The sequence below is a fragment of the Centruroides vittatus genome, unplaced genomic scaffold (assembly GCF_030686945.1).
Source record: "Centruroides vittatus isolate TY-2023 unplaced genomic scaffold, ASM3068694v2 scaffold_3315, whole genome shotgun sequence".
Lineage (NCBI taxonomy): Eukaryota > Metazoa > Arthropoda > Arachnida > Scorpiones > Buthidae > Centruroides > Centruroides vittatus.
The window spans coordinates 1,709,628-1,724,194 of record NW_027122703.1 but is presented as its reverse complement, the minus strand read 5'-3'; the positions used below and the strand labels follow the sequence as shown (position 1 = coordinate 1,724,194).

The following is a 14,567-nucleotide window of genomic DNA, read 5'->3' as shown; positions in this document are numbered from 1 at the left end:
TAAGATCTAACCAGAGAATAAGAAACAGAATAAACAGAAAATCTTGTAACTTCAGCAGTAAATTTAATAAATCAGAACATTTTTGACCTAATATTGTAGGCCTTCTTCAGTAAATTACCTGAATTTAAACAAGGTGCTATGTTTAGAAAGAAAAAATTTTAGAAATTTGCAATCTTTAAAATTTTTGTTTTATTTCATCGTAATAAATAATTTTTCTTTTTAATGTTAACTTATATTGATATACAAATTATATTTTATAAACTAACATTTTACAAAATACAAAGAATAGTGACTATGAAAAAATTTTGTTTTGAACACAATTTATTATAAAAATGATATTTTAAAGCAATATACAAAGTTATCACGACAACCTACTATCAAATAATTATCACAGATAACGGGTGAAGAAAAAATTTCTCCACCAAGAAAATACTTACATAATTCTTTACCAGTTAGACCATCTAAAATATATAATGTTCCTAGTTTTGAAGCAATGACAACTAAATATTTAACTGTTTGATTAATATTAATAGAAACAAATGGAGTTGCATAAACAGATGAATTACATTGAAATGTCCATACCATAACTCCATTAGTTGAGTTTATACAAAATACAATACCAGAATCTGATCCAATAACAACAAAGTCTTTACTGTCCATTGTATTTGCATCTAAGGATATTTGAGAAGCTGATGAGAAGACAGGAGATTCACTATAAACTGTCCACATCTATTAAAATAAAAATTTTTCAAAAACTTTATAAATTCTTGGTAATAAAATTTTACAGTTTGAGAAGAAATCTACAATATTACAATATTCATTTACTGCAACAACTTTATATTTATTTATACATTTATTATTACAAAATACAAAAAAAGTCCTGAAAGACAAATGAATCCCTTCCAAAACAGACTAAATTTAATTATAACTATTTTAATACAGGCTTATCAACCCACAACTTTGAAATTCTCCCTTATAATTCCAGCCTTTTATTATTCTGACAGAAACAATTCTTTTATAGTATTTGCGAGACTGTCAAGCGGGCACTCGTTAAGTTTTGTGTTGATTTTTATTTTCGACAGGTGAGAGTATAATAGCAAAGGTAGAGAGTGGGCAGATGATGTTAACAGCTGAGAGTGGGCAACTTTACTGTTAACAGCTTAATAGTGCATTCCTTATCTATTGAATAGAAATCAGTTGCAATAAAACAAAAACAATGAGAATACAGAAAATGAAGAATAACTTGATATATAGTAACACTAAACAAACAATTATTTATTGTGACATCGTCAAAATGTGTGCTGCAATTTTCATCATATTTTTAATTAATTTAATTTAAAATATATGCTCTCCACCTCAAATTAGTAGTGGCTTGTCCTTGTACTAAAGCCACTAAATATAGGAACATGATGTACAAGGACAATAAGCTTTGAATCAAAATAATGTGACTTTCTGTTTGCATCAGAAGTTTGTACAGTGGAACCTCGCTTAATGAGCATAATTCGTTCCAGAGTCTTACTCGTAATGCGAAACACTCGTTAAGTGAAACGATTTTTTCCATAGAAAGTAATGTAAAATACGATAATGCATTCCACGCCGAAAAAATGCTCAAATGTTTTATGTATAACATTTATTCAAAAAAATTGTACAATATACACTGTTAAGAAGCATAAATCATCATCATCTTTTCTTCTAGTGTGGAATAAACCATCCTGGAATAATAATTCAATCTGCAGAAGGAAAAAAAAAAAATCACAACTAATATGTTTGATAAACACTCCAAATGATATGCCAAATTCTTGGGTTATGTAAAGGCTATAATTAAACTTCTCTTCACTCAACACCAGAAGATAGTCAATTACGTACCTCTAAAAACCTGCTATCGATGTGTATTTAAAAAGAATCGTTTTTAATTTTAATCATCAAAAAAAAAAAAAAGGATTTTGGATTTTTTTTAATGATTAAATATGCACCAGTAACAGGTTTTTAAAGGTACATAATTGGCTATAATTAAATATTAGAAATAGATTAATTTGACTAGAGGTTAGGCAGTTATGTTTCCATCTCGTATTAAATTTAATAATTATAAATTGTTAATTTTTAATTCAGACATTTATAAAATTTAATTTGGAATCAGTCATTAAATTTAATGACCCAAGAATTTGGCATATCGTTTGGCGTGTTTATTATATAACAGACTATGGTTGTTGGTGTTTAAAAGTAATAGGCCTATGTGTGAACACAAGTTTGGAAAAATATGTGATCACAAGCAACACTAAGATGCTAGCGAAAGGAGTGCTAAACACAGACTGATGGAGCATGCCGCATGCGCACAATTCGGGACTTTTCCCCTCCTCATCACTCGTTATGCGAAACATCGCTCATTAAGCAAGGCAAATTTTTACAATTTGTTTTGCTCATTATGCGAGGTGCTCGTTAAGTGAGGTTCCACTGTATATAGTTAATTGGAACCTCCTGCCCCTAAAGTTCCCATATCTGATCTTGGATTTCATCTATCTAACTCTGTTCTTGAGAGTAAGGAAAGATTGATAGACAACAGTGAGAATTTATAGGTCTACAATTTTTCAAATTGCAGCCAATAATTGCCCATTTGAACAACACAAACAATATATTTACTTAGGAGATATTACTCAAAATCTAAGAATCATAAACTAGAGATGGATGAATATCACTTTTCTCAAAGTTAAGTATTAACCAGAACTTGAATATTTAAATACCTCAAATGCTCTGAATGCTTAGTGAATTTAATTATCTTATATAATTTATTTTATTTATTTCAATATATTAACATGAGGTATATTAAAAAAAAGAAAGATAGTCATAAAACCAACAGAAACACTGTCAAAAATTTATTATTAATTACAAACACATACATAACTACCTTCATTTTTCTATGTAGTAACCATTTCTCCCAAAACACTTTTAGTCCATAAAACAAGCTTCCTTTGTGCCCCCTGTATAAAGTTCTGATGCAAGCAAATTCAACCAGTCCAGCACTGCCATTTACAACTCCTCAGTTTCTTTCGATTGTTAAAATGCAAGCCACTTCTCTAAGTGCAGGAAGAAATGAGACATTAGATTACAGTTCTGACCACAAGGTCAGAACTGTAAAGAAGGGTAATCAAACAGATCCCATCCAAATTGCTGAAGGATCTAAACAGCAGTGGCGTGCTGTCATTGGAAGCGATGGAAGCGCTGCTTCCACCTTCCAATGACCTTCCCTTGTATTTTATAAAATATAAATTTTCATATTTTAACGTACTTTTAATTAATTAAAATTAATATTTTATTATAACTGCATTATGTATCTTTTACAAATTTCTACACTACATGTGAAAAAAAACAATAAGATTGCTATTGTATATTCGAATAATTCAGTGGCGGAAGAAATGTCGAAACCGGGTCAGTTTCCAATCAGCCAGATTATATAGGCGTTGGCACATGCGGTTTACAGAGCACCAACCTCACCCAGTTTAGCTGGTAGAAGCAACACACGCATAAAGCATCCAATTTTATATTCCGAAGCGGTTCTGGGCTGTTAGCCACCTGCTAGATATTCGGCCATCCTTGCCCAATTATGTGAATCACGAGCAGACTAGATCAACAGTGGGCAACTCCCAGCCCGCGGGCCAGCTATGGCTTGCGAAAAGTTTCTATCCGACCCGCGAGATCTTTAATAGATTATTAAATTGGAAAAATAACTAATTAATAGTTATTTTTCCAATTCTTTGTAATTTTCGAAAACGATAAGAGAAATAAATGTAGTAATTAACCTTTTATTTATTTATTTCATATTTGCAGACTAAAAAAATTACAAGTCACAAGAAGGTGTCAATTAACTATTATGGCCTGTGGAAAAAACGTAAAATTTATTCTGGCCCATGTTATAAAAAAGGTTGCCCACCCTAGACTAGATTTATAACTTAACCCAACCGATAGAAGTTTACTGGCATGTTTTTATGATAGTTCTGTATAGTAGACAAAAGTTAAAAAAATACTCCATTAAAATATTTGATATATTTATTCTGCATTTATTCTGCTCTCCCATCTTATATTACTTACGGATTTCAATGTTAAACCGGTGATATTACGATTTAGTATGTCCCATCTGTAAGGAAATGCAGAAAAAACATGTACAATTCTTGTATAATGTTAAAAAATTAACTGTTACTTTGGCAGCATCATTTACAACCAAATTTAATAAATGAGACGTACAAGGTACAAAAAAAAGCTATAGAATTTATTTTCATTAAATTTACGATTGATATATCTGTTGTCATAAAAATTTGTCTTTCCAATGTTTTCCCAAGACTACAGATACAAAGTAACTGGTTTCGACTTATTTCTACCAAGAAGTAGTTAAATAATTAAGAGATTAGAGAATGGGGACAGAAATAAAACCCAGCTGAAAAAGCCAGAATTTTACTTAAACAAAAGCTTAACCCAACCAATCACTAGCTCAGTACAGTGGAAAACTGATTTCCATGTACACCTGGTATTAAAACAAATTAGTTAGAAAACAAATTACTATTAAGTTTAACATATTTAGATTTTTACAGCTATGGTGAGAAACGTTTAAAATTTACAACAGCCCTGTGGCGTCCTTTGAGATATACTAGTGAAGCAACAAAAGAGGCATTTGACATTGACCGGTATTGGCACCCTTGAGATTTGGCAACCTGTGTGCGTGCACGCGCCGCACACCTACCAGGACGTCTCTGATTCCATTCATTAGCCACTCGTAGGGAGCTATTTCACCAAGTGGATTGTTTTAAGATTTAAAAAGTAAAGAATATTTTGTTATTGTTATGTACGTTTCCTCACAAAGTTATATTTAATTATAAGTTTCTTTAAAAGTATATTCATACAATTGAACAATATATTGTACCAGGTATGTATACCCATTGCACATTTTATTTCACCGAGTAAGTTTTTATAATTTATTTTTAATTTTAGCCTTTATATCATGGCTAGCAATTCAAAATGTAATTGTGATATTAAAAATACATTTAGAGAAGTCTACAGTTTTTACTGGCTTATCGAACAAATGAATACGAATGGACCCTAGACCAGTGATTCTTAACAGGGGGCCGCGGCCCCTGGGGGTCCATAAGAAGTTTGCCAGGTGGCCGCCAAATTATACAAAATTTCCTTCAGAATATAATAAAAAGAAAATTGATGTATAACCAAATATCGTATTGAAAAGTGAAATAAGAAAGATAAAGTTTTCCTATTTAGTTTTTATTTATTTATTTTGTATTTCTTCCTACATACAACTTTGTTAGTACAGAAGAAATAAATGTAAATATGCTACTTACACCGCAGTATTTACTTCTTTTATTCCAAAGCAATTTTAAGAAACTATTAATGCTTGGAATTTTAAAAATAATTAGGAAAAATAGTAGGCTTTGAAAATTTAAATATTTTTGCAAAAGATATGCAAAATCCTTACGACAAGTGGGCGTTTTTAGTTCTGGCATCGGCATTGGATCGATTTATCGACATGTTTCTTATTTTATTTTCTGTTAAAAATTAATGAGTTTTTCATGTTTAATTGTGAAGTTTGAATGTTATTTAAATAGATAATGAAATAATAAAGTTATGATTTACATTTATTATATAAAAAATAAAACAATAATAAAAAAATCAATTTATTATAGATAAATTATCAAATATAAATTATTATTTAAAAAAATGGAGATTACAAAAAAATTATGAAATATTTGGTGGGCTGTGAGTATAAAAAGGTTATGAACCACTGCCCTAGACCATCACTGATGCGCAATTAACTGACTGCCCCTGGAAGCCGGCTTCTTACAGAAACACAGCTTCCCTGTCATCAAATGTCACGGCATGCCACTGCTGAACAGTGGAGGCAGCGGTGTGTAAATGTGCATTATTGTACAAGAGAACAATTCCTAACATCAGCATTTCATAATGCTGGTTCTGAATGGCACGTCTCAGTTTAAAAAGTATTCAATAATATATCTTCGCTAGGATTGTTGTTCCTGGTTTCATGAAATCTACCAGAAAGCACGCCTTTTTAGAAGATCATAGAACACAGGTGTCCTAATCTTTCAGGTAGATCAACTTTGCTTGAACTTTTTTGTCTTTGATGAATTTGAATGACATTGCTGCACGGATTATAATTAAGGTCTGGAGTTTTGGGTGCATTTTTAGAATGGATTGGGTGCTCGTTTGGATGCTTTTTTCCCCATTTTGAGTGCTAGTTTGGGTGCTTTCAAATGTTGTATTATTAATTAAAACAAAAACCAACAAGAAGTATTATATTTACAAATTACATAATTGCAATTTAGACATAAAGATGAGCATTGTAATTTACAACAGTAACCATTTAAATGTTCTTAAAAGTGAAGTTTACTCATTTGGAGGATACAATGTCTTTATATAAGGAAAAAGATTTCTCTGCATCGACCGAGACTAAGGGGGCATGTTTCATTTTTACTCAGAATTCTAGTTTGGTGCAATCCAAAATATTTTTCAAATCAGAATTTTTTGATAACCCAGATCTGAGTTTGTCCAAGGCAAAACTGTCCAGTACATCAAGCACCTGACTTACAACATTCCACGTCTTTCCAGCTCGTTGATTTTATCCACCAATAACTTGTACGAATGCATGGAGTAGAGCTCTGTGGTCACTACTGGATCAGCAATCAGTTTTTTGACACCGTCGAGAATCGCCAGGTAGAAGTTCATTGATAAACTCATTAATTTTCTCAAAGTTCTCGCAGTAGAATACCACACTGTTTATCCAAGACCCTCAATGAGTGACCACTGGACTGGGTGGTAATGGCAGTCCAGTTACATCTCGGTACAAGGGCTCCTGACTAGGTCATGTGAGAAAAACCATTTTCATTTTCAAAATGAAGTCACTGGTCTTGCTATATTCTCTACATCAGTGATTCTCAAAGTGGGGGTCGTAAAAAATATTTGGAGGGTCGCTGAAAAAGTGATGCCAGATTAATTTTTTCCAAATATTTTATAAATTGACTATAGATTCATGTTTAGAAATAATAGAAATCAAAAATATATAAAATAATTTTTACTTAAATAAATTGCACATATAAATAATAAAAACAGTATAAATATTTAAATATGAGCCTAAATATAATATTCATAAATTTATGCGCTATTGGGTGCCCCGAGTGCCACTCTCCACCTAAACTATGATAGAACAATGTTGTCATTTGGAATGGTGTTCACTAGCAGCGTTGCATCTGTAGAAATATAGTAGAGTGTTGATTATCCGAAAACTGATCAACTGAATGTGTTTCAGTCCACAAATTCGAATTTCTGCTAGTGCTGTGGCCTGCAATATTTGGCTATGTCTTGGAATACTCCGATATTATTTTAGTTGATATGTGTTTTTAGCTGGCAGCACTGGGAGGTACCATGAAAGGGTCCTTAAGGATGCGCCAGTACTTGAACGAGACATTTTTCCCATCGTGAGTGGTAAGTTTTGCTTGTTTTTCTGAGGACTGTGTTGTGCTGAATTGGAACGTTTCGAGACTACATTATTTTTCAAAATATATTTTTTTTTTGTTTTTACATTTTTCAAAATATTTATTTTGTTTGTGAAAAATAAAGAAATAATTTTTTTTTTAAATTTCGTTAATCTTAACATTGACAAAAATTCAACGCAAAGCAACACGCAATGGAGAGAAATTTCAACATGGGATAGATTAATTAAACAACAGAAATTAACTGCTCCTGAATTTAAATTGACCCACTACCTCCGGGATGTTTTTCTACACATACTTATTCTTTGGGGTCCTTTGAAATTTTTAAATGCAAAAGGGGGTCGCGGACCAAAAAGTCTGAGATACACTGTTCTACATGAATACGTTCACATACTCGGTGTAGGGCATGGGCAAGACAAGTCAAATGTTTTAGGTTGTTGCAGATACACTTCAAATTTGAGAATGCTGACAACTGTAAGATGCTTGATCTGTAACGACATAACAAACATTTTCGTACTGGACACCATTTGGCCACAACTTGACACAAACATCATTGAAAGAGTGGGACACTATAGTTGAGTTTGTATTTTCAAGTTGGTACATTTTGAACAACATTGGTTGTGCATAGCATCTGGTCAGTGGTGCAACAAGAATGTCTAGCACATATTGTTTTATAGAATTCGTTGTTTCATGGGTATAAACACTACAGAATTGTCTCTGACAATGTCCTGGATTTTAGATATTGTTTAATCATAAACTGGTTTCACATAGCTTTTTCTGGGTGCTCTCGTCAGAGACAAGCTTTCCTGTATATTTCTGGAGAAATGACTTAAAGGCTGGATTATTTACCTTATATAAAGGTATATTTGCCTGCAGAAGAGCAGTGTTAAATCTGCATAAAACGTATTATTAGCTTTCTGAGATTCTTCTCCTCTTTGAAATGAAGCCCCTATAAATATCTGCTTGAAATTCCTCCTTTTTTGTTTGCCTTCTCTACGCTTTTCTAAACTCGTTCGCCTGATTTTCGTTCCTTGGTGTTTCACATCCACCAAAATCACATAATCGCAAATGGAACAGCGAAGAACTTTTCTGTCTGTGCATATACCTTCATCTTTAAACTTATTTGCTAAAATGTTCAGTTTAGATGCGGACAATTTTGCCATTTTCTAATGTCACCAACACCGAACAAAGGAAATTGAAACTGTTGCGCTCACAAGTCAGGGTAAGGTGACCTCAATACAGAATTTTCTAGATGGCTCTTTTCTTAGAAAAGAAAACATGTGTTGCAGATTTTCAGTGAATCTGTTTACATTCTTAGAACAATCCTAAGGCTTAGTTGTTTAGTCCAGAAAATTCTGCTTTATCTCCTTTTCTCTTGCGGCGGTCGGCAACACTGCGACTGACCACCGTCCCCGACCAACGTGACGTCAGAGTCGAGGCTAACCACTTTTTGGGCTCGACGTGCTTCGTTTCGGACGTCCACCTCGTGCGCTCCGACCATTGTCTCCACGATTGACATTGTTATACTTTCTGTATATATAATTGTACTTAGTTGTAAGTAAACACGTAATAACGGCATTTAGACTTTTTCTTCGATCCGAGAACACACCACTCAACGTCACGACGACCCTTTTCGTGGATGCGATCGGATTGACCGATCTAGCCGACTTCGACTATCGAGAGGTACCCTTAACGGTCCCCTCACTCTCAACAAAAGAAGAGAGTAAGCTAATTATCATATTTTTTTTCTCAGCATACGTGGTCTGGTTTAACGAATTTGTTTTTTTTTACCCTCAAGTGAATGAATAAAGACCACCAAAAAAAGATAATTGTCAATATATTCATTGAAAATGTAAAAAAGGAGGAAGCTTGGTGCAAAATATATAGTTTGGATGCTAGTCACAATTTTGGGGCAGGTTTGCAATTTGGGTGCTAAACAATTTGGCAATAAGTGGGCCTACTGCACTAAAACTGACTTAGTTTGTCTTTCTACTCTCAGCCCCTTTCAAAAACTGAACGGGTGCAGCACCCAAAAATCCGAACCTTAATTATATTATTATTTGGACTCAACATTGACGTAAGAAATCCATGTTTCATCACAAGTTACAATGTAAGAAAAGAAATATCCTCTTCTCTTTGGTAGTGGTCTAAAACTGCACATGTAAATGTTATTCTGGGGTTTTTGTGAGCATCTGTCAATGATTTCAGTATTGTACCAAAAAACCTATAAAGTAAGGTCAACTCCACTAGTCATAATTGTGTTTTATGCTTGTGAATGGATGTTCAGTAAGAACATCAAAAATACCTTTTGTATTTTGTCTTCAATATTGTACAAATATATGTTGCCTGAATTTTTCGTCTTTAATTTACAAATTAAAATTACTATACTGTTTATGTAAAGTGAGGTTATTTATTTTAATAAATATCTAAAAACTGGTCATTTACAACGTGAAACTTAATCACAAAAAATAAATTAGAGTATTATAACTTGAAGACAATTAACTTAGCATATACATTGGCAATGGCAGTGTGAACAATGAAAATGAGAGCATAAATGCTTGCAATTGGAAGTAAAGTTAGGCAACAAATTCTAATTGTTCATGCTCAAATAAGTAAATTTAGTTATGAAAAAGCACACAGGATCTAATCTCAAAATATTTTATCATATTAAACATTAACTTAAAATTACAAATTTTATTTTTTAATTTCTTTTTTAATCTAAAATCACATTTTATCTTTTATAATGAATATCAGCTGCAAAATTTATTGATTCTGAAATTAAAAGGACATGTTGAAAAAATTAAAAAAATGTATAAAATGAAGATTTATTAATTATTAGTAATTTGTCCAATGTATAATTGAAATAATGAATACCATAAATTTAAACAGATTACTTTCTAATTATAGTTTTCTTTATTTACTCTTTTTAATGTTCAGTTATTATCAGAATTGCAAAGTCCCAAAGTGAGTACAATACTGGATTTACTATATTTTCACATTAACATTTTCTTAAGCAAGAAACAAGAAAATTATCACAAAAGTTTTGTTCAAAAAAGGATTTTAACCATTTTTATCTACCTGATGAAGAAGGAAATAGTTTTGTCAATATTTGTACATAGTTTAATGCCCATATGATAATTTTCTTGTTTCTTGCTTATCCAATAATTGGCGTGAAGTCCAACCATTGTTACATTTAACATTTTCTTATTTTCTATGTTATTTGGTCAACTCTATAATTTCAGAAATTGTTTTTAACTAGGAAAGGTACTAAAATGTAATTGATAATTCCAAAGACAGAGTCAACTGATACTGTCTTAGGAAGTAAATGCATCATTAAATAGACCATTTGTTTTTGCTTTACAATTAATTGGTTTCTCTTTTCTTCATTCAATTAATTATTTCATAACAGAATCAGTATGCTGTCTCACATGACATATCAAGAAATAATCTGTGATATTTAAAAATTACATATATTATTAATTAGTTGGCAACTTAACAGTCGCCAGCTAATAAATAATATATGACACATCTGGCAGAGTATTAGAACAGTTATCTAAAGATTTATAGTTCAAATCCAAAACTCATTAGATCTTTATTATACTTGTTGGTTTGGAAAATCAATGAAAAAGTCACATTTTAAAGAAAAGTATGATGGTTTTCATAAATTTCCATTCATTTTTTAATTTTTATATATTGAATTTGTTAAATAATTTATAAATTTTAAAATTATGCCATTAAAAAAGCAATTGTTAAACTTTAATACAACATATATCAAATGACTAATAAATTTTAAAATATCAAAATACAAAATTTTTTGATATTTTAACTCAATATCTCTTATTAAAACATTAATTTTAGAACAATGTTAAAGCTTAAATATTGATATATAAAGCATATAACATATAATATGTAGATATAAATTAAGAATTAATATTTTATAAATTATTTTAACTTATAGCTGATTAAATATGACTGTCATTTTATATAATGAATTTAAAATCAGTACGATTGTAACTAAATATAAATTATATATTTTTCAACTTTTAGTATTAAAATAATGATTATAAAAATTTTAATTATTCTATTAATTTTTTATTGCTGTTATTCATGTTTAAAATATTCACTTTTATTATAATTTATATTATCATTCAACATCAACCTCTTTTTCTATAAATAAATGTTTACATCAAAATGACAAATGTAGTTTTGGCTGGGTGCCAAAATTTTTCACTTCTATCTTTTGATTATACAATGTTCACAATTTGAGTTAGTAACCTTGTATTTTTATAAAATCAATATTACGTGATATTCTAAACTAAAATTAAAAAATATATATATAAAATGTAATTAAAAAAATACAATAATCAAAAATTTTATTGAGAGTTTCAGATAAGCTTAATCCTTTTCTTTTAAATAGCAATAAAAAAATAATGCATTTTTACTTAAAAGGGTCTTCTGAAGAAATTTACTTCCTAAAACAAAAGATGTTCAACTGACTTTCTCAAATTGTACTTTTATTTTTTTATTATTAATTTTTATAATTATTGTGAATTTATCATATATACATTTGATCTGTTTAATGAATTTGTTTATTATGAAGTGAAGATAATTCTGAAATATTAACATAAGTATATAAAATATTTATAATTTTTTAATCTTCGAATTGTAAATATTCAGATTAAAAAGAATTCAAAATTTTGATTTGATTCGATATAATTTTATGCATTTTAAATTATAATAAAATTATTTTTAGATTAACCTTATCGTAAAAAATAAATTATCATTATTATTTTATGAATTATATGTATATATTTTCCAAAACATAATTAATTTGTATCATTCTAAAAAATTTAGCATCACACTTTATAATAGTCCCAATACTCCAATAAACTATAAACTTGAGTAAACTATAGTTCATACTCTTCTCAAATATAAATAACATTTGATTATTACGTATTTGCAAAACGGTTAAATTTTCTGTCATCAAACAGAAAGAGAAAATTTATATAACAAATAATCTACAATATTTCTTTTTAAATACATTAGACCCCCCCTATAACACGGTAGATACATTCCGTGTTATATGAATCCGTGTTGTACGAGTCACTTAAATACACGAGCCAATCACAGCCCGGCACGTGTGTAGTTTAGAGGCTATGGCTGTTTGAAAGGTTTTCTTCCATAAAATGAATCGATTCTAGACTAATTTAACTCAACATTTCCAAATCACGTATAATTTTTGGGAATAATCCATATAAATTATGCTATAAACAAAAAATTGCAGGATTGCTTACCGAGTGTGCACCGTTCGACGATGCCATTGCTTAAGCTTGTTTTTGTCGCGGAGCGGCTCATCGAAGGGCAGGTGCATTTCTTAATCAGCAAATTTTTCGCAGAAAAATAACTTAACTTTGGAGACATCATTAATAAAAATATAATTTTTATGGCCGTTGAATAATAAATGCTTTTTAGTAGGTCCAGTGCTCGTTTAAACTCAACGGTTTGTACAATATCCGCTATTGGTCCAGATTTGACCAATCCTGCCGTGACACGAGTCAGTGATGATGTTTTACCATGTTATACGAGTCTCTTTTAGAGCGTTATACGAACACAATCACAATTTTTTCAGCATGTTATACGAATCCGTGTTATATGAACCCATGTTATAGGGGGGTCTACCGTACATGGGAAGGTTAAAAATTTATTTGTAAACTATAGGATATTTTAAACAATATTTTAATCACTTAACTCTCACAACAGTTAAAAAAATAAGTGGCAAAAGATTAAAAATGAAAATAATAAAATTTTATTAACGTAATATAGGTTTAAGTATTCTCTATAAAAATTTATCAAATAATGATAACAAATTAACAATGTTAAATAAAACATTGTTTCAAACAATATTATATACATAAATACATGAATGTAATCTTTAACAAACTTTTTGATAATTTGGTTAATGTTACCTATGGTTCCAAGATGGCAGCTCATCTGATTCTAGCAATAAAATAGCGGGGATGCATGTTCTAACCTAACCTAACCTAACATATTCTAATAATTTTGTTGGTAATAATTATGGTCATTTATTAGAATAGAGTTAGGTTAGGTTAGAATGTGCATCCCCACTGTTTCCCTTCTTCTATTTGCTGGAATCAGAGACGAGCCACCATCTTGGAACCATAGATAACATTAACCGATAATTTTAATAAGTAACATAATAATCAAAATAATGATAAACTTTTAGTACACAACATTTAAAAAAAAATTCAAATTTGCTTTAATTTATTATACCACCGTATTTTTTGTTTAATGAAGTTTTGAGAAAAATAAACATTATTCAAAGCTAAGTTAAATATCTTTGAGATAGATATGACTTTCCATCATACAACTTTTAATTATGTAATCATGCACTCTGAACCAATTACAATGTGTAGATAACCTCAATGGTTCTTCATTTTGAATTAAAATTCAAACAAGAGTTTGAATATAAGTTAAAAAAAATTATTAAAGCCACGCCATGCCACACTTGTGCAAAGAATCATCCTACCAGGACTCAACAAACAGCTAAACCATGTTGTAAACTCTTGCCAAGCCATTGACAAAACCATTTCCTCTTTATAATTTATGCACGTAGAACCATCGAGAAATCATTAAAAAACCTGATGAAGAACTCGGAAGGAGTTTGAAAATGTTTGTTTTTGTTATCTACACACCATAATTGGTTCAGAGTGCGTGATTAACTATATCCCAGTGAGGTGAGTGGTTGTTTAATTATGTATTGAGACAATCCAGAAAATATTAGATGTCTTCTTCTTTGTTGATTAACAGCTTCCGCATTCAAGATCTATTAACAAAACTATAAATGCAGTTGTAATACTTATTTTATATTTACATTTTGATAACTTTCTAGTAATTGAAATTAAACATGCTTTACTTTAAAAGTCCTAAAGAACAATTATCAAAAAATTAAATTTATTTTGTATACTAGTACTTTATATATATTAACAGGACTTATTATACTGGAAAATATGGATGCAGATATTTAGTCTTACAGATCAAAAATAA

General features: G+C 30.3%; 1 protein-coding gene across 2 annotated transcripts in view; it reads right to left on the bottom strand.

Moving 5' to 3' along the window:
* Aasdh (Aminoadipate-semialdehyde dehydrogenase) overlaps positions 1–14,567 on the bottom strand; it is a 141,410-nt gene continuing 126,843 nt past the window's right edge. Inside the window, exon 14 of one of the 2 annotated variants that reach the window (XM_067286409.1) lies at positions 1–729. In XM_067286409.1, the coding sequence (XP_067142510.1) occupies positions 325–729 (405 nt within the window). In that variant the 3' untranslated portion in view covers positions 1–324. The remainder of the gene's footprint in view (positions 730–14,567) is intronic. The other variant, XM_067286410.1, reaches the window with a different exon arrangement.